We start from the raw sequence: 20,169 nt of genomic DNA, 5'->3' as shown, positions 1-20,169 counted from the left end.
CTGTGCATGTATTGGCTTCACTGGCTCCTGTTCCTCACTGACTACATCTGTGTGGCCACTGTGTTTTCTGGTTTCATGTGGACTCTGGTTTTCCAAAGAAAAGAGCTCTGGAAGCAGATGATCCACTTCTGATTGAGCCTCAAAAGGCCAAGAGTAGCCTAATGCCATGTCACAAGGCCTATGAGCCATTCACCTCACTTCATCTTATCACATAAGCATGTTATCCTCTCACATCATCACAAGAAGGAGAAAAGGGTGAGTACAGTACAATAAGGTATTTTGAGAGAGAGGGACCACATTCACATAACTTTTATTGCAGCGTATTATTATGATTATTCTATTTTATTATTAGTTATTATTGTTAGTCTCTTATTGTGCCTAATTTATAAATTAAACTTTATCATAGGTATAGATGAACAGGAAAAAAATAGGATACATAGTATTGGGAAGTATCTGTGGTTTCAGGCATCCGCTGGTAGTCTTGGAATGTATCCCTTACAGATAAGGTGGTACTAGTATAAATGCTATGGTTTTCCTTCCTCCTTTTCAAGGATTTTGGATTTTCTCAATATTGAAGAGTTTCTGTGTTTTTCCCTATCACTTTTTAACCACAAACTGTTACCTGAGATCTTGTGGGAATCTGGAGCTGGTGTGGTGTATAAATTGGCCATTGGTCTTTGCAAATGGAGCAAGTGACTTTTTAGGGATGTTTGAGAGACCTGAACCTTCTAGATAGAAATATGACTCAGAACAGACTTTATTTTCCTCTAAATTGCTATCTTCATCCATATTCTGATGGATCTTTTTTCCCTTTCCTTTAACAATACCACCTTGGGCACCATAGCTTTCCAGTTGATTTAACATATTAAAAAAGGCCAGTTCCAACTCATCCACTTCATTTTTTTTTAAAAGATTTTATTTATTTATTTATTTGAGAGAGAGAAAGAATGATGGAGAATGAGAGGGTAAAACGGGTTCCCCACTGAGTAGAGAGCCTATTGTGGGACTTGATTCCAGGATCCTGAGATCATGACCTGAGCCAAAGGCAGACGCTTAACCAACTGAGCCACCCAGGAACCCCCATCAACTTACCCACTTTAAAATTTAAGTCTCCTTCTCATTTAATACTCCTTTCTCCTTCTCGAGCCCCTGGCCTGAAGCATTTGGAGGGGCAGGGGTTTGGCTTGCTCCTTTGCTTTTCCATCCATCGTTTTTACTCATATATTCTTGGTGCTGGGACAGATAGAAGAGGTGAGGTGAGAAGGCTCACTGAAGGCTTTCTTGAAGTATGTGCTTGTATCCTCCTCGAGGTGTAGCTGCCTCTCAGGATATTACTGGTTGGCTGTTGATTCTTTTTCCAAAGATTTCTATATAAGATCTTTGGAGCCTTGTAGGAGACTTTCTCACTGTTTTCTAGCATAGAGCTGCCCGCTCCCTGCCTTGGATTTACAGTGCCCTTAGATACCACCTTAGGGCCCATTTTGGGTAAAGTACCAGAATACTGGCTCAAGAAGAAAGTTAACAGTCTTTGCACACCAAAGGTGTTCCACTTACCACCCCTTTTCCTGCTCAGTTATCTTTTTCAAATTATCTTTCTCCTATTCAATAGGCATGGGCAGCCCCACAAATATGCTGCATGTGCAGACATCTGACCTGGGGAAAAGAAGCCAGTCTCCTATTTTTGCTGGTAGCCCTATGCCTGGTACTTGTGTAGCCTGCCTTTCTTCCTTTCTTTCTTTCTTTCTTTTTTTTTTTTAAATTTATTTTTTATTTATTTTTGGCATAACAGTATTAATTATTTTTTCACCACACCCAGTGCTCCATGTAATCCGTGCCCTCTATAATACCCACCACCTGGTACCCCAATCTCCCACCCACCCGTCAATTCAAACCCCTCAGATTGTTTTTCAGAGTCCATAGTCTCTCATGGTTCACCTCCCTCTCCAACTTCCCCCAACTCCCTTCTCCTCTCTAACTCCCCATGTCCTCCATGCCATTTGTTAGACTCCACAAATAAGTGAAACCATATGATAATTGACTCTCTCTGCTTGACTTATTTCACTCAGCATAATCTCTTCCAGTCTGGCCCATGTTGCTACAAAAGTTGGGTATTCATCCTTTCTTATGGAGGCATAATACTCCATAGTGTATATGGACCACATCTTCCTTATCCATTCGCCCGTTGAAGGGCATCTTGGTTCTTTCCACAGTTTGGCAACCGTGGCCATTGCTGCTATAAACATTGGGGTACAGATGGCCCTTCTTTTTACTACATCTGTATTGTTGGGATAAATACCCAGGAGTGCAATTGCAGGGTCATAGGGAAGTTCTATTTTTAATTTCTTGAGGAATCTCCACACTGTTTTTTCTTTCTTTAAGTGGAGAGAGGACCTTCAGATTTCCCTCCATGGGAAGGAGAGGAAAAGAGGATGGCCTGTTTACCCAGGCTGATGACTCACTCCCATTTCTGAGAATTCCTTTGAATGTCCTCTTTTTGTTTCACATATACCCTGAGGTGGGATCTGTCCAGGGATGTCTCAGATGACAGAGTTAGATTAGTCTCCTTTCTGTAAGCCCCAAGGAAATGTCTGCTCCCTAGATGTTCATGGCTCACTTACAGTGTGGGGCCTTTATCTTCTCTTTGTTTCCTGCTTGGGTCCTCTTGGTTGGTTTGAGGGAGCAGAAGTTCTGCTTCAGAATTTGCTACATTTGCACCTATATGAAAGGGTGTCACAAGGGATATTGGGTTGAAAGGGAAAGCAACCATTGATATGTGTGTGTGTGTGTGTGTATGTGTGTGTGTGTGTGTGTGTGTGTGTGTGTGTGTTTTGCTGTGATTCATTTTGATTTTGGGATGGGAAGCAAGATCAAATTGAGGAGAAAAGGAGGAAGAGGGATGAGGAAAATTTAACACCTGTTCTTTGCCTTCTATAATCTTTAACTCAAACAAGCTTCAATTCAGTGTTGGGGTTTTGGTCAGCTGGTATGTTGTGGCTGATCATCATTATGTGGTCAGGTTAACTTGGAACCCTTAGCATGGTAGGATGGCCAGTGATGGATGACTGGTTCTCCCTTTAAAGAAGATGAGGACTGGTCCTCAACTACATGCATAGGTCTCAAAACATAAGCAACACCTCCAGTGGAAGGTGAGGTGAGAATTTTCTTTATTCTGTGTCATGCCTCAAAGAAGTCCAAAACACAACTATCCTATGCACAAAGGCAGAAATATTTCTGGTAAAATCAAATTGATTTTTTTTAAAACTGACATAGCTTAGAATCTGGAATTCCTGATTTGGAGAACAGTGACCTTGAAATAGTCTATATGAAAGAGTTTCTTAAATTAAGGGTATAAACCACACTTTAAGGAACTTGTTTAAACATGTTAAAGAGAACCTGCTGTTTTTAAGGTCTTTAGGAATTTAGGTGTTTACATGTAAATGCATACTCCTAATTAGAAATGAGTTCTAGCTATTCAATAATCCAAGTACAGCAGGAACCCCACTTAGAAACACATTGTAAGGTACTTTAAGTTTCTATATATACCTGAAAGTGTTGGCATTAGTCAGATCTTTTTTGGTTGCAAGTGACAGAAAACCCAATTTAGAAAGAAATAAGGGTATTTATTGCCTCATATAACTGAAAAAACAAAAAACAAAACAAACAAAACAAAACAAAAATTGGAGGCACAGCTGAGTCCAGGTGCTCCAATGAAGTCATTAGGATTTTGTTTCACCACAACTCTAGGCTCTGCTTTCCTTTGAGTTGACTTCATTTCCTTCCTTCCTTCCTTCCTTCCTTCCGTCCTTCCTTCCTTCCCTCCCTCCTTCCCTCCTGCCTTCCTTCCTTCCCATGTTTTTTTGAGAGCAAAAGAGGGAACATGTGCTCTTGAGCAGGGGGAGGGGCAGAAGAGGAGGGAGAGAGAGAATCTTAAGCAGGCTCCATGCCCAGTGTAGGGTCCCATCTCACACCCCTGAGATCATGACCTGAGCTGAAACTGAGGGTTGGACACTTAAGTGACTGAGCCACGCAGGTACCAATCCAGCTCTCCTCTCCTGGAGGTAGAAATGGGTCTCTGCAGCTCCAGGTGAAAAAGCGGCTGTTTTCCAATGGCTATTTGACCCCTGAGCAAATTCTAACATTTCCCTCCATTAGCATTCACATCTCTCCTGTTTTTCACCTTTAGCTTTTAATACTAATGTATTATATACAGTTTATTTATCATATTTATTGTACTTGTGCTAAAGTCTTCCTTAGTAGAATGTATACATCACAATGACAGGGAGGTTCCTGAGGTTTTTGTTTGTTTGTTTGTTTTGTTTTGTGTTTTTTTTTTGTTTGTTTTTATTCATTTATAATATCTCTATTGCCTACAACAGTGACTGGACTTGTAGTAGGCTATCAAAAAATGTATGTGTGTGAACGACTGAATGAAAAACTTGAGCAAAAACCTCAGGATTAATTTTGACCCTGTTTGGGTCAGAGGTCTATCACTAAAACTGGTACTATGACCAGGGAAGTGGTATTCTTTTGGTCAAGAGGGAGCAAGTATGTGGACAACCACCCAGAACTACATTGTCTGAGGTGGAGCATGGATGGTTTATTAACATTAGAGATGTGTTATTTAAACAGAGTAAGAGAATGGACAGGTAAAAACAATGGCTTATCTACTTTATAAACATTTGACAATATAACATTTTTATTACTTTTACTAATTTGAAATTACAAATTAATAAGATTTTACTGGATAGTAAACAAATTCCAGTTTGTTTAGTTTGGCTGGGAAAAAATCCCAACCAACCAGTTGCTTCACTAAACAAAAACCAAAGCCACAGTTGTTAGAAACACAACTAATAGAAAATTTAGAATTAAGGAATATATAATAGCACTGTGTTTTTTTATATTTGATTATGGCTAGAGAGTATTAGTAAATGAAAGAGGTTGATTTTAAGATAGTTTTCAGTTAGGGATCTAGAACCACATGACTCTTGATTTGGATTGGTCACTTTTTTGTATAAATATGTACATGAAAGACAATGGCCAGCAAAGTCGTCAGTCCTAAGTATAGTTGGCTCTTGAACAATGTGGGGCTCTTGGGCACTGATCCCTTGCACAGTTGAAAATCTGTGTACAACTTTTGACTCCTCCCAAAACTTAACTCCTAAAAGCCAACTGTTAACTGGAAGGAAGCCTTATCAATAAGTTAAACAGTCAATTAACCATGTTTTGTATATTATATATATTTTACATTGTATTCTTACAATAAAGTCAGATATAAAGGAAAATCTTAAAAGATAAAATATACTTATGGTACTATAGTGTAAAAATTCTACATATAAGTGAACTCGTGCAGTTCAAACCCATGCTGTTCAAGGCTGAACTCTATTAAGACTTGGCTTAAGCCAAAAAGAGGACCTCTAGTGAACCATGATGTATCATGTTACTAATTATTCTTAATTAAGCTAGTAGGGGATGGACAACAAGCTTCTTTCTTTACTCCTTAGGCCACATAAGACATTGGGGACTTTGCTGATTAACAAAAGGTAACTTCAGTGTGGCCAGTGAGTTCGAGAAGAGAAGAGAACAGACTTGCCTTAATGCTCAGGGGAGAACCTGTGTGGCCTATCTATTTTAGGCTTTTCTAGATTAGAGGCAGATTTGAAGGAGTTGCCTCCTGAACTCTTTTCCCTATCCCTGTGAGGGAGAAAAGGGTAAAAACAGAGATTTCCTTTGTTTAGCCTGGTGAATTTTCTGTTCCCTAGGACTCTGCCATGTATAACCTAGAAATGATTGTTTGATAGCAACCTCTTTGAGGGTCTGAGTGGGGAGGCAGGGAAGAGAGCTGTAGGTATTTCTTAGCTACTAAGGAAATTATTTTTTCTTATCAAAAGCTAGGCGTTGACATGTTATAAATACTGGTACTATAGTAGAATGTTCAGACCTCACAAAGATAAATTGGGAAGGTATTTTTCAATTTAGAACAATTTTTTTTTTTTTAAACCATGAGCTACTTCCTTCTAAAGTACCAACCATTAATAAAATGAAGTACTGAAAATAATACCTGAGGCCTTAAATTTCCTATGTCAGTCCCTATAGTTCCAAAATTTTTTCATGGATACATATATCATATTGGTTCTATTTATTTGGAGAACGCTGACTAATGCAGTGACTTATTCATTCCTGAGTAACATTATAAAAAAAAATTCAGAGAAAATCTTTGGAATCATAAGGATTTTGATAGGAAATTTAAGGCCTTTGGTACTATTTTCATTACTTCATCTTATCAACAGTTGAGATAGATAGGTAGATAAATAGATCATATTCATTTTATTTATCATGAGAACTCTAATATTGTAGATTATAATAAGCTCTATTATAAGGAATTGGCTCATATGATTGTAGAAACTAAGGAGTCCCAAGATCTGGAGTCAGCAAGCTGGAGACCCAGGAGAGCTGATATATATAGTTCTAGTTTGAGTCCAAAGGCATGGGAACTAAGAGAACAAATGCTGTCAGTTGCAATCCAAAAGCCAGCAGGTTTTGAAATCCAAGAAGTGCTAGTGTTTTAATCCAAATCTGAAAGCTGGAAAAGTCTCAGCTCAGCAGTTGGTCAGGAGTTCCCTCTCACTTAGGCTTTTTGTACTATTCGTACTATTTGGGTCTTTGATGGATTGGATGAGGTCCACCCTCGTCAGGGAGGGCAGTCAGCTTCACTTTGTCCATGGATTCAGATGTTAATCTCATCCAGAAACATCTTCACAGAGACACCTCAGAATAATGTTTGTCCAGTTGTCTTTGGCCTTAGTACAGTCAAGTTGACATACACAGTTAACTATCACAGGATCCCATTTTCTATAACTGACTCTGTATCATATCTTGGACGTATAATTCAGGAAGATAACAAGCCTCTGGTCTTGACACACAGCTTCCCAAGAGGACATAGCTAGCTCAACAGTCTGTTAGCTTCCTTTCAAGATTTCTATAGTTTACTCTCTCCTGCTGGCACAGGAGAATCTTCACTGAGCTTATCCTGACTCGGTTCTAGAACATTCAATCATTCATCTTCCTTTTGATGAATGTCAGGAGTTTGGGCTCTGAAAGTAGACTGCTTGGGTTCAAATACTATCTCTATCCCTGATCTGGTGGAACTTGAAATAGATAGTTCCTCAGTGTTGCAGTTTCTAGATCTATAAACAAGAGATGACTCAAAAACATTTCAACCTAGAAACAGCTTCTTGGCTCCTTCTCAAAACTCTGTCAGGTTCAGCCTACTCTCCTCCACCCCAGCCTCCACTCCAGGCTCCACCATGACCATCCAGGTGACCTAGAAGTCCTACAAGATGTTCGCCTCCAGCCCCGAAGCCTTCAGTAGCTGCTCCTTCATGAAAGTGCCGGGTGCACGCATCAGCTCTTCCACCTTCTTCTGGGTGGGCAGCAGCTTCTGGGTGGCCTGAGAAGCAGCACGAGGTGGTTGGAGGCTATGACAGGGCCAGGGGTATGAGAGGAATCATTGTCTCATTGAACCAGAGCCTGCTGAGCCCCCTCAAGCTGGAAGTGAACCTGGATATCCAGGCTATGCACATCCAGGAGAAGAAGCAGATCAAGACTCTCAACCACAAGTTTGCCTCCTTCCAGCAACAAGCTGCAGCACTTGGAGCAGGAGAAAAAATCCTGGAGTCCAAGTGGAGCCTCCTGCAGCAGCAAAAAAATGCTCTGAGTAACATGGACAGCGTGTTCAAGAGTTACATCAACAACCCCCAGGGGCAGCCGGACACATGGTAGGCAAGGAGGAGCTGAAGCTGAAGGTGGAACGTGACAACATGTGGGGGCCAGTGGGGGCTTCAAGAATAAAAATGAGAAAGAGATCAAAGAGTATGAAGATATGGGGAATAAATTTGTCTTCATCAAGGATAGGAACGAAGTTGACATGAACATGATGGAGCTGGAGTGCCTCATGGGAAGGGCTGACCCATGAGATCATCTTTTTAAGGCAGCTCTATGGAGAGGGGCTCCAGGACCTGCGGTACCAGATCACAGACATGCCCCTCGTGCTGTCTATGGACAATAGGCACTCCCTGGACCTGGATGGCATTATCGCTGAGGTCAAGAACCACTGTGAGGAACTCAGCAACCACAGCTGGGCTGAGGCCAATACCTTGTATCAGATCGAGTACAAGGCGCTGTTGGCATTGACTGGGAAGCACAGGGATGACTTCTGTACATGAAGATGGAGATTTCTGAGATGAACAGGAACATCAGCTGACATCAGGCTGAGCCTGGTGACCTCAGTCGGTTAAGTGTCAGACTCTTGATTTTGGCTCAGGTCATGATTTCAGATAATGAGATCAAGCCTACTGTCTAGCTCACACTGGGTGTGGAGGCTGCTTAAGATTCTCTCTTACCCTCTCTCAAAAAAAAAAAAAAAAAAAAAGGAAAGAGTTTTCTAAGTGTGAAACAAAGTATTAAAAAATACTTATAGACTTACTATTATACAGGTCAGAAAATGGCATAAAAATACTGAAGTTAAATAACTGGGAAAGAAGCAAGTTCTTTATGTTCCTATCAAGAATATTACAAAGGAGGAAAAAAGAATATTACAAAGGGAGCCAAAGGGGTCCAGGCCCCACTTGGAATCCTAAAAGAACCTGAAAAATTAAATTTGAGAGAATTGTTCTGGAAACCTGAAAGGAATGTCTTCAGTTTGTCTTTCTGCCAGAGATGAACACCAGCTATGTGTATGCAATATAGAAGTGAGCCATGTGTGTGTTAAATGGATGAAAAAGATGGAATGAGTGTCTGGGCATAGTTTCATTCTCTGTAAGATGAAAGTAATAATTCCAGTCTTTGCTACTTTGCAGAGTTGTTGTGAGTTAAATGAGAGGAAAGAATGGGAAGCAGTTTTGAAAATTATGAAGTGCCAGGATCTAGGTAAAATCCAATTTTAACAAATATTGAATATAATGTCCAATTTAAAGATACTCTTCCTCCATGGCCAGGCTGAAAGCAATACTATTAATAGTATTGCTTTGATGATATGTATGGAAGAATTCTCTTTGAAGGAAAAATCACAAGCTCCAGCCCATGTAGCATTCCATTTACTTAGCAATGTTGAATTTCTTTTGATACTAAAAAATGTAAAAAAGATGTCAAATAATGGCCTTCACCTGACATTTTAAAACAAAAATGATTTTTTTTTTCCCTTAACAGTCAAATTGACCAAGACCAAAAATGGAAGTAGTAGAAAGTCTGTGCAACTGGTATTCATGAATGCTGCTAGTGTATATAGAAGTTGTGAGTCTTCCTGTGAGTTAATTTGGTAATTATAGTAATCGGCATAAAACTAGGTATATGCCTTGATATAGTGATGCCATTTTTAGGAATTTGTTCTAAGGAGGTGACCATGAGCATTCATAAAAACTGTGCTCAAGAATGTTCACGTCTGCATTGTTCATGAGAGAAAAATATTGGGAATAAACAGAGTATAAAGAATTACAGGATTACTGTATAAAATGCACCACTTTTAATTGGGATACTATGATACCACTATGATGTTAAATAATATATGATACAGCTATTAGTAAGTGTAATATTAAGTAAAGAGAATATATTAATATGTCATATTAGTTAAATGTGTTACTCTATCAATTTTACTATATTAAGTAAAAAGAATTTACAAAAGTGGTATGTCAAGAATTACAGCATAATTCTATAGTATGTAGAGTATTATTTATATATGAAATTTTGTCAGCTTGTGAACATAGGATAGAAAGGATGGAAAAGAAAAGACACTTATTAATCTATTGTAGTAAGATTGTGGATGCTTTTATTATCTTCCTTTAGCTTCTCTCTATTTTTATATATATGTATTTTATATAGTATTTATCGATTGGTTTTCTAAAAAGAAATTAACCTGTTAAAAATTAGCCTCGTTTTCCCTCATTGCTGTCTCCACTCTAAACCATAAACTGTAGCAATGATTATTAAAAATACTATCTATCTGGTTTGAAGTATACCTGAAGCTTTGTAAATATTTTTGGGCAATGAAAAGGAGTGGGAATTAAAAACATGTTATAGAAGCCTTTTGCTCTGAACAACAGGATTTTGCCCTGGTGAGTAAAGGACTGGCCAGTACAGTTCTACAGGGCCCAAGAATGCTATTTGTTAAAATTGGCCTGAAATCTTTGAAGCATCTAGGAACAGTGTTACAGATGTTTCCACATATCTTATAATTCACTATTTCCTGGGTATGTTGAGCTTTATCTTTATAGTCTTCTCAGTCATTTGTTCTTAATCACAGTAGCAATAGTAAAGCTCAGATTGAGTAGAAACCAAGGTTAGCCTTTAGAAAAGGCCTTCAATCAAAGCATGGCTCACTACACTATCTGAGTAACCTTGGTTAGCCTTGGTCTAAACCTTTGTGCCAACAAACTGGTAGACTTTTTCTCAGCATTGGGAACAGACCATGCCCCATTCCCTTTCATCACAGTATAGAAATGTTTACTGCTCAGCTGTTGATGCAGCCAGCTGATCCGCACATTTAAAGGATTGCTCCGCTGAGCCTTCTTCTTCCTGCAGGCACATGTTCCCTGCTCTGTCATTGTCACCAGAGATGAGCCAGTACTGATGCAGAAGGCTCACAGTGCAGACACAGAGCTAAGCGCATACGGGATTCCTGGGCCAGGTTTTGTCTTCAGCCAGCAAAGATATCACAGCGAGTGGCTTCTTGAGGGCAGAGGGAAATGGTACATGAAAAATGCCCCATTCCATCTCTTCGGTCTGCCAGATAATCTTCTATTAATGCTAATGTCCCAGTCTCCTCTTCTGAAGTATGGTAAATTGGATTGCCTCCAATTCACAGATGCTTTGAGTTCAAAGAGTTCCCTTTGTGAGATGGCTTTCTGGAACTTAAGATGCATTTTTCTCAAAGAAGTGGTGATAACCTTGTAGTTAAGGACCCAGGTGAGCCCTCAACAGGCAATTTTGTCTAAATCTCCTTGCTGTCTGATGCTAGTGGGAGTAGTGCAGCTGGCCACGGAGTATAAGACTAATTGTGTGGGAGTGTAGGTCCGTTTCTGCCATGGAATACCAGGGACACATCTCTCTCCATTTGGGCTCTACTATCTTAGTTCTGTTCTTATTGAGTACTAGTAACAAAGGGTGTGCTCAGTCCCTCTGCCCTCAGAGTGGCTTCTATGGCCCAGAAGCAACTTTTGGCATAGTGTAGTCTCTGGAAGCAGAGAGAACCAGTTCAGATGCAGGGTGGAATCAGAAGTCATTGTCAGCCTTTCCCCAGTTTCTCTGGTTACTCATCACCTCCTCCTGCTGTCAAAGATAGTATGTGACTGGAGAATTTGGGCCAGCTGCTGCCAGGAAGAAGGGAGGAATGAGAAATGGTAGACGGACTGGGTTTTCTCTCCATCTCTTTCGCCTCAAAGCTCTTATCCTGCTACTCTGTCTGAAGAGGGATGAAATGAACAGGGGGAATCGGACTCAAGAGTAAGGGACACTGGGTGGGGTGCCCAGACCCTACCAATAATTAAAGAGTAAAGAAATGGGGGAGGAATGAGTTTCTCTCCACTGCATTGTTTTGTTTAGTTATGGGCAAGTGTGTTATCTTCATCTTTTGTTTTTTTTTTCCTTCTACTGCTCCTTTTAGGTTTCTCCTCACCTATTCAATTTTGGAATGATGATGTTCCCATGGGCTCAGGCTTAGATATTCTTCATTTATAACTATATACTTTCTCCCAAGTAATCCTACTCATTTCCATGGATTGGAATCTGTTTATATATTTATTTATCTAACCTCAGACATCTCTTCTGAGCTCCAGAATTTTCCCTTGAATATCCTCTTTAATATCTAAAATGTAACCTGCATAAAATGGTGATCTAAAGGGTAGTATGTCTAAATGTGAAGGCCACTAGAATATAAACCAATGAAGGCAGGGAGTTTTGATTGTTTTGCTCACTACTGTATTCCCAGTGGCTAGAAAAGCACACAGAACATAGCATAGTAGGTGCTCAGTAAATGTTTATTCAATGGACTCTTTATCTTCTTCCCTAGATGCCCCTGTTTATCTACTGACTTGCTTCTTCTTGGGCCTGTGAGGCATCATCGATATCTTCTCCTTTACCTCTAGATCCAACATCAGTTCTCTTCGTTCTCCAAAAGAGAGCTCAAATTTCTACACTTCTCTTCAGATGCATTGCCTGATTCTTAGTCAAACTTACCAAAATTCTTGTCTGAACCACTACCTTCATCCTTTCCCATTTACTGTGGCAGCCTGCTACATAGACTTTTTACTTTCCCTCCCCTGCTTTTCAGTCAACAGCCAGGGAGAACTTTAAAAACAGAAATTTGATCACGGAACTATTCCGAGTTAAGGTCCTTGAAAACATGCCAGCAAGGTCCTGTGCCATCTTGTCCAGTCACACCATGCCATCTCATCTGTTCCTGAACCTCCTATCTCCATTTAGATTCTGGAACACATTGAGCTCCCTCTTGCCCCCTGGTTGGCTCTTGTTCATCTTAGGACTTGAGTCAGGTTTTTTCTCATTCTCACAAATATGTAGTGAGTACATTTTCTCACTAAGAATTCTCTCCACTCAATTTGATTTGTGTATTCATGGTCTTAAAATATCACTAGTCTCACAAAAGTGTGATTTCTTTGTTACTATCTCAAGTATTCCTTTGGTGGTTACTTTTGGAATAAACTCTTCGTTCTTTGGGAGGACCCCAGAGTCCCTTTCTGAGTGGGTCTTGCTCACTTTGCTGGGTGCACTCTCACTCTCACCAGCAACCTCCCCTCCACCCCCGTGTGTGTGCATTCTGCCCATGCTGCATACAGCAGCAATTAAAATGTGTCACGTTGGCCCATACCATTCTATACATGATTGCATTTGCCTGGAGTGCCCTGCCTATTCTGTCATTTGGCCCACTAGGACTTAACCCTAAAGATCCAGCTCAGTCATCACCTCTTCTGGGAAGCAATCCCAGAAAGAACCCCTCCTTCTGCGTGAGTGAGGTCCTCCATGTGTGTGCACTAGGAGACACCAGATGTCCCTCTGTCTTAACCCTTCACATGGTACATCTGTGATTTTTGTCCATTTCCTGTACTGGTCATGGACCCTGGTCAGACAGGGACTCTGTTCCTTCCATGTCTGTCTTTCCAGTGCATGAAAAATATTTATCTACACACACACACACACACACACACACACATAGACACGCGCGCGCTCGCGACAGCATTCACCAATATGCTATGCATAATGTGAAGCTAGCTGCATGCGGAAATAGGGGGAAATCATTTGCACGTATTTCAGAAAGATTTCTAGTTCTTTTGTGAGTTGCTTTATCTTTGTATTCTGACGTGAACATTAGTTTAATGAAATATTCTTTCCTTCCTTTCTCCCCTCCCCTCACTCTCTTTCCCTCTCCTTCCTCTCCTCATCCTTCACGACCTCCCTGCCCCCAGTGATTTGGAAAGATCTTGGCAGTTATTCACTTGGAATAAAGATTGAAGTCCTACAAAATAAACAGGGGACAATTAGTGATTTTAAGTGTGTTAACCCACAAAGATTATTTTCTTTCTCCCCATGCCCATTTGCTAAGATGTTTCTCTGAGATGGTGTAATTATGGATGAATGGCACTGAAATGCTTGGACAATAATTTGTAGGAAATACAATTATGAGTCAAAGTCATTAGTGGGAGTAAATGAATAGTTTGTTGGTTAACAGGTCAATGTTGAAAGCCCAAAGTGGTTAAACATTGTATTAAATTACACATTAAGAGCTTAACCTTTTTCATTTGAGCATATTCATAAATTATTGATCTTTTCAAACTGTATTTTTATGTTTTTTGATTTGTGGTAGAGAAAGGAAGGGAACTACCCAACTTGGGTTTTCTGAGTTCTTCAAGTAAAATGACTCACGTTTATAGTGTGGGCAATGCTTTCTTCATTACAGAAGCTGGCTGTGTTGCCTTGTGAAGCCCTTAAATAACATTTATGAAGTGAGGAGAATAATTTTTTGAGTACCAAAGCTTTCCGGGTACAGTTAATTTAGAATTATTTCCAGAGTCTGGCAATTCGATTATGTGTCCAGTTCTTTGGTTCTGGACTCAGAAGCCCCAGTTTCAGAACTCAGTGCTGATGTCTCATGACTGTCAAATATTGTCCCTGAAGCATTTCGGTTTCCTAATCTGTTCAATCTGTCAAAAGAAAAACAAGAAGAAAGAAACAGTTCTTATTTCAAGTGAAATTGCTTAGCCTACGTTGGGTTTATTCTAAGTTCTTAATAAATGTTTGCATTGTTCTACTTTCAAGCACATTAAATATTATATAGTCATTTAGGCATATATCTTTTGTTTTTAAGATTTTATTTATTTATTTTTTGTCAGAAAGAGAGAGAGAGCTTAGGTAGGAGGAGCAGGCATAGGGAGAAGCAGGCTTCCCACTGAGCAGGGAGCTAGACATGGGGCTCAATCCCAGGACCCTGGGATCATGACCTGAACCCAAGGCAGGTGCTTAACCGACTGAGCCACCCAGGCGTTCCTTGGCATATGTCTAATGGGAGTTTGCAAGTGAATGTCCAGAAGGCAGTATTCAAAATAATTAATTTAAATCCTTATGAATTGAATGCTAATTGTAATCCCAGGATTGTGACATATATAAAGGAAACATATAAGCAGTGTCCCTGAATTCAGGTAGTAAATATTGAGGTGGGAGATAAGACATAGGCACTGTGATAATTATGGAATAATTTAATACTGAAATATATGGTACTGTCTACAGGTTACATATCTTGTCTCCCCTGTGCCCCAACCCCCTTGGCGAGTCTTCTCAGCCTGTGTGTATTTCAGCAGTGACAAGAAAAATTTATTGCCACCCCCTTCCCCAGCTCTCCCAGAACCTCCAGCATTTTTCAGCATTCCTGCCTGCTTGTTATAGGTGTCGCATGACAAATGTCATGTGAGTTCATCAACTCATCTGTCTGTTGCCATCACCATGAGGCTTCCTTTGTGCACTTTACCTCCTCTTTTGGCTTTCTTGGTCATTGTTCCTACTATCCTGTGCAGTAGGGAAGACAAACAGAATTACAGTAAGAGGTCAAATTGCAGTGTGTTGAATGCTAGAAAGGAGAGGAACATGGTGATGGGACAGATTATAAGACAAGATTGGACCCAGTCAGGAGGCCTTGGAGGCTTCTCTGAGGAACCAAGCTGAACATCATTCTGAAGAATGAGGCAGCTAGAATTCCAGGCAGAGGAACATCAGGGGCAAAAGCCATCTGGAGAGTTCCTTCAGGTCCTTATCACAGGTTCAGTCATGGGTCCATGAACTTGGGAAAGAGGGCCTATATCTGAGCCAGACCCTGTCATCCTCTGTTTTTCTATCTACTCCTTTGTGTAAGCTTCTCCTCCCCAAAATGGCCCACAATATATCCACAAACCTGGGCATGCCCAAATCCCAGATGTAAACAGATCTTTTGTTTCAGTACAAACCACACATCACTAGAAGGTCTGTAGGAGGAGGTGGACGTCAGCATGGGCTGAAATTCTCCCTGAAATCCAGTGGAAGAAGCAGGGCTTGAGCTGCATTTTGGAAGAATAGATGAGGGAAGGCAGGCCAGGCACCTAGATGAAAGGGGTAGATGGGTAAAGGGATAGAGGAAGGAATGAACCTGTCAAACCAGAAGAGGTAAACAGACTGGATTTCCTGGAATAGAGAGTTTATTACAGAGTCAAAGAATCTGGAGAGTCTTAAAAGTCAGGAAGGGAATTTGGGGCTTTTTTACTGAGTATTGTAGGCAGACACTAGAGATTATAAACAAAGAAGGGATATAACTAAACTAGAATAAGGCAGAAAGAAGAGAAAAAGGTGTTTGCAAAGGGTCTAGCTCAGGTGATTATTGTAATTATTTTGACATTTGTGAGTTTGAGGTAACAATAGCTCATCCAAATGTCAACATCTACTATGTAGCTGGAAATACGATGCAGGCACTGATGAAATGCCCAAGGTTGATGCTTTGGTCATACACATTGACATGTGTTACTTTGCCATGAGAGTGAATAAGTTATGAGATAATATTCCTGCTTTCTAAAAGCTCTGTCAACAATTGAAAGGACATATGTTAATAGGTAAAAATGCACTTCAAAGATTCTCTGTGATTTTTTTTCATTCATTCTGACTTGACTATTATAAGAATGATTAGTTGAGAAATACCTTTGGTGTCCCTACCCTTTGTTCTGCTACCTATAGCTTGTAAGGTGGTAGGTGCAGAGTAGGTATTTTTTGCATATTGGTTTAGTATTGTGCACAACTGAGCACAGAGTTTAAAAGCATTTTTGTCTTTAATAAACATTTTTTATGCTTGGTAGAAAATTTTCCATATAGACATTCAAGAAAAGATCATAGAAATTCACATATATATGCATATACATATAAAGAGACTTATTTTATTTTATTGTTCCCAAAGGTTAAAACATACAAACAAGGAATAAAATTAAAATTATTTTCTTTTGGGATGATTTATGTCTTAATTTCCACCTGCCCTATAATTAGAAATTCTGAACTCTGTAAATTATTTCAAGATAAAATTATTGCCCAAGTAAACTTCAGAAATTACATCATTAACCTAGGGACCTTTCCAAGCCTAGAACAACATTATTGGTACAAGTGCTCGTGCACACACAGACACATAAATAAAGAGGGAAGTTTAAAATAATTTGAAAATGATTTATTGTCGGCTACCTCTGTAGTTGGAGATTCAAGTATTATTACTTTACTTTAGTGCAACAAGGGAGGACAGTAAGTTGCTGTGGGCTAAAGGTAAATTATGATCTATTGCAAAGGAGGAAGGAAATGTACTGAGGAAAGAAGAAGGAGTTGGGAGTAAGTCATGTGTTTTCTGAAGTGTTGCTTCAGATAATGGCTTGAAAAAAGTCTTTGCCTTGACTCTGGTTGGGAAAGGCCAGAATAAACTCTTTGAGACAGACTACCTTCTTGAATCTTGGATAGTTAAGGAGTGGCCTTCTGGTATGCGGAGGATCAGGTGGATGAGCAGGACTCTGACACAAACCAAGACTCTAGAGTCTCAAGTTCCCCCACCTTCAACTTGGCTTAGCAAAGCCATCTTGGACGTGGCACCCACTTTGGAATTTGAAGGGACCATCAAGACTTAGGACAACCAATCTAAGGTAATTTTGAGTCTCTACACTACTAACCCATTTGTAAACTGAGCTGAAGTCTTCAGGTTAGAGATTTGTTACAAACTTATATCGGAGAGTCTAATAGTCATTTGTTTTTATTCGGAATAAGAAAGAAGTGGTAATATTTCATTCTCAAAACAGTATGATGCCGGGAAGGAAAACACTAAAATGTGTTTTAGATCTATATGTGCAAGGTCCGAGCTAGACATTTCATTGTTCTCTCATTTAATCCTCTTACCACTCTGTGGGGAAAGGCCTCACTACTTCTGCTTTGTATCTGAGAAAAACGGAGTCATCCTTGAGTACATTACCCTTGGTTAGAACATAGCAAAACTGATTTAATTGTCAGTTGAGTCTGACTCCAATTCCTGTATTTTTCACCTCATGCCATGTTCAATCCTGCATTATTTTTTATTGCAACATGTAACAGAGGAGAAAACTAATATCAAAAATAAATAAATAAATAAATAAATAAATAAATAAATAAATAAAATAAATAAAATAAATGCATTGGTGCTCATCAAGCCTGAAGCTTGCTTTCCCAGATTCTTACTTCATAGGATTCTTTGGCTGAATAACATCAAACTCATATTAATTATTAATATATCTAAAGGCAAATTTTCCTCATTCGGCTTTAGGTTTGCTCCCAAAAGTAACTATCACCCATCTTCGAGCCGCTGCCTCTGCCCAGGACACAGTGTTGGCTCTGGAGGATGCCGTGGACTGGTGCCCTGGAGATGAAGTTGTCATCATCAGTGGAACAGGTTTCAAAGGTGCCAAACCCACAGAAGAGATTGTCATTGTGGAAGCAGTGCTCAAAACAGACCTCCACCTGAGGTTACCCTTGAGGTACTGAATGTCAACTTAGCTCCGATTTGATGGAAGCAGAGGCCGTCTTAACTGTGTTGGTGTCTGGACACTTGTTTGTCTTTCCATGACGTCTTTTGACATTAAACAATGTTATATGTGTTGATAAGAAAATTACAATGCATGAAACATTTGAAAGATTTAGACATTGAATACATTTTTCCTGTAAGACTCTAGAACTTCCGTCTTATGGTGCAAAGCACCTAATTCTCACATGCTTGTGCCCATAGTTCAACTCTTCTGTACCTCAGTTTGTAAAGAAATAGACTCCCAAGGGAGAATTAGGCTAATCTGGGGCTTACTATTTTAATAAGGTTTGGAGTAATATCTTCAAATGTGTCTTTTCCATTTTTTTTCCTTCAGATATTCTCACAACTTCACAGAGAATTGGGTGGCTGGAGAACGCCATATTTTAAAGGTCATGGTAGTGCTGCTCAGTAGGAGGGTCACCATACAAGGGAATCTCACTGCTGAGAGGAAGAAGCACCTTGCTTCATGCCAGGAGGCCAGTGCTTCAGAAGGTAGTATTTTGCTGGAAAGTCAATGAGTGAAAAAGAATGTTCTTCCTGTCAAACAATATGTAGTAATGGTGACTTCTTTCAAAATGGAATAAACCCTTGGCCTTTCCATGTCCATAATATTCTTTAGTTTTCAGGACGCTCTTGATAAATTGTCGTTTCGTCTCCTGCCTTCTATATGACCTTGTAAACAAGGTAAACAGGTTTTCACTTGTGAAATTATTTCTCTGGGGGAAAAAAATCCCGTTAAATAATAAAATCTGGAGAATCAGATTAAATATCCAAGGAAATTTATAAGGAAGTTTAACTGTGATTCCAGGTCCCTTCTACAAGTCTCAGGAAAACAGCTTAATGCCAGAATCACAGACCCAGGCAGCACATTCCTTACTGATTAGACTGATGGGGCTCTTGTGTCCCCTGCAATCTCCCTGCCTCACCCCTACTTTTAGAGTTTGTTTTCTGAGTGAACTACCACCTACTTTAAGCAAGTGGTTGAAAAAGTCAATTTATCTTCTAGAAGAATAACAGGCACTGAATCACACTGATGTGCCTATTAAACATCTATTTCAGGGATGGTTAGTTTAGTAGGTTATGTTTTGGTTTCCCAGGCTGTAGATTATGAGGCTTTCACATGTTGTGAAGATATCATTTGTCAACTTTGGTTTAGGATGGTGTGGGTGTCAAGGATGACTCCCAGGCATGAGCTCTGGATGGATGATGAGTCTATTTAGTGAGATGGGAAGAAGAACAGCTTTTGGAGTGGGAGGCTACAGATCACGACTTTAATTTTATACATGCCGAGAGAGACGCCAGGCCAGGACCTGAGTAGAGGTGCTTGGGAGTGTTTGGAGTTAGAGATTTGAGTCATGTCTACATAGAGATACATGTGGTTGCCATGTTGGGATGTGGTTGGGTGAGAGGGACCTGGATTCTACCTTCCACCACCCTGTCACCTGGTTCACAAATCTATCATTCTGAAAGGGAGGTTTGGATACTATGTGTTAAAATCCAAAGATTGTCAGATTTAACAATTTTGCTGACATGGGAGCTGCTTTTTCTATTCAGATTTTCTTCGTAGTCCTCATCTAGGCATTCTCAGATCATATTGTCTAAAATACTGCATTTGATTGTGCTGCTAGAGAGACTATGCCTCTAGGACTGGGCCATTATAAATCTGTTGGCACCGAATGGAACAATCTCTGATTTCATCACAACTCTTAAAAGTTATTACAAATTTCTCAAGATAAATCCATAGACATTCCTTAAAAAAAGAAAGAACGTATCACTCTCCCTTTCTTTGTGTGGGGCAGAAGAGTGGAAATGAGGTAGCCAAATAAATAATATGAAGCCTGGCCACTCAAAATATTATGGATTACTGGCAGAAAGAGTCAAAATTGTGATAAAGCGTACAAATACGAAACACCTCTTCATTTACCTCTTATATATTTATTCCTGGGTGTTAGCAAATTTACTGTGAATTATTCACTGTGGAATGATACATCATTTTGTATTTGCTGCAGTCTGGTTTATTAACATGGAAAATAAAGAATTCACAAGATGATTTCTTATCCATTCTGAGG

At 39.8% G+C, this 20,169-nt stretch overlaps 1 protein-coding gene across 6 annotated transcripts in view; it reads left to right on the top strand.

The window, feature by feature from the left end:
• The window catches only part of PKHD1 (PKHD1 ciliary IPT domain containing fibrocystin/polyductin), a 456,881-nt gene that overhangs the window by 165,220 nt on the left and 271,492 nt on the right, over nucleotides 1-20,169 (top strand). For all 6 annotated transcript variants that reach the window (XR_004285058.1, XM_032340236.1, XM_032340237.1 and 3 more), the window contains 2 exons: nucleotides 17,843-18,053; nucleotides 18,435-18,592. Coding sequence is in view for 5 of the 6 variants with exons in the window: in XM_032340236.1 (XP_032196127.1) it covers nucleotides 17,843-18,053; nucleotides 18,435-18,592 (369 nt within the window). In the remaining variant the exon portion in view is untranslated. The remainder of the gene's footprint in view (nucleotides 1-17,842; nucleotides 18,054-18,434; nucleotides 18,593-20,169) is intronic.

Source organism: Mustela erminea, chromosome 4, assembly GCF_009829155.1.
Source record: "Mustela erminea isolate mMusErm1 chromosome 4, mMusErm1.Pri, whole genome shotgun sequence".
Classification (NCBI taxonomy): Eukaryota; Metazoa; Chordata; class Mammalia; order Carnivora; family Mustelidae; genus Mustela; species Mustela erminea.
Note: the sequence above shows the minus strand (reverse complement) of the source record. Positions and strands in the feature narration are given on the sequence as shown.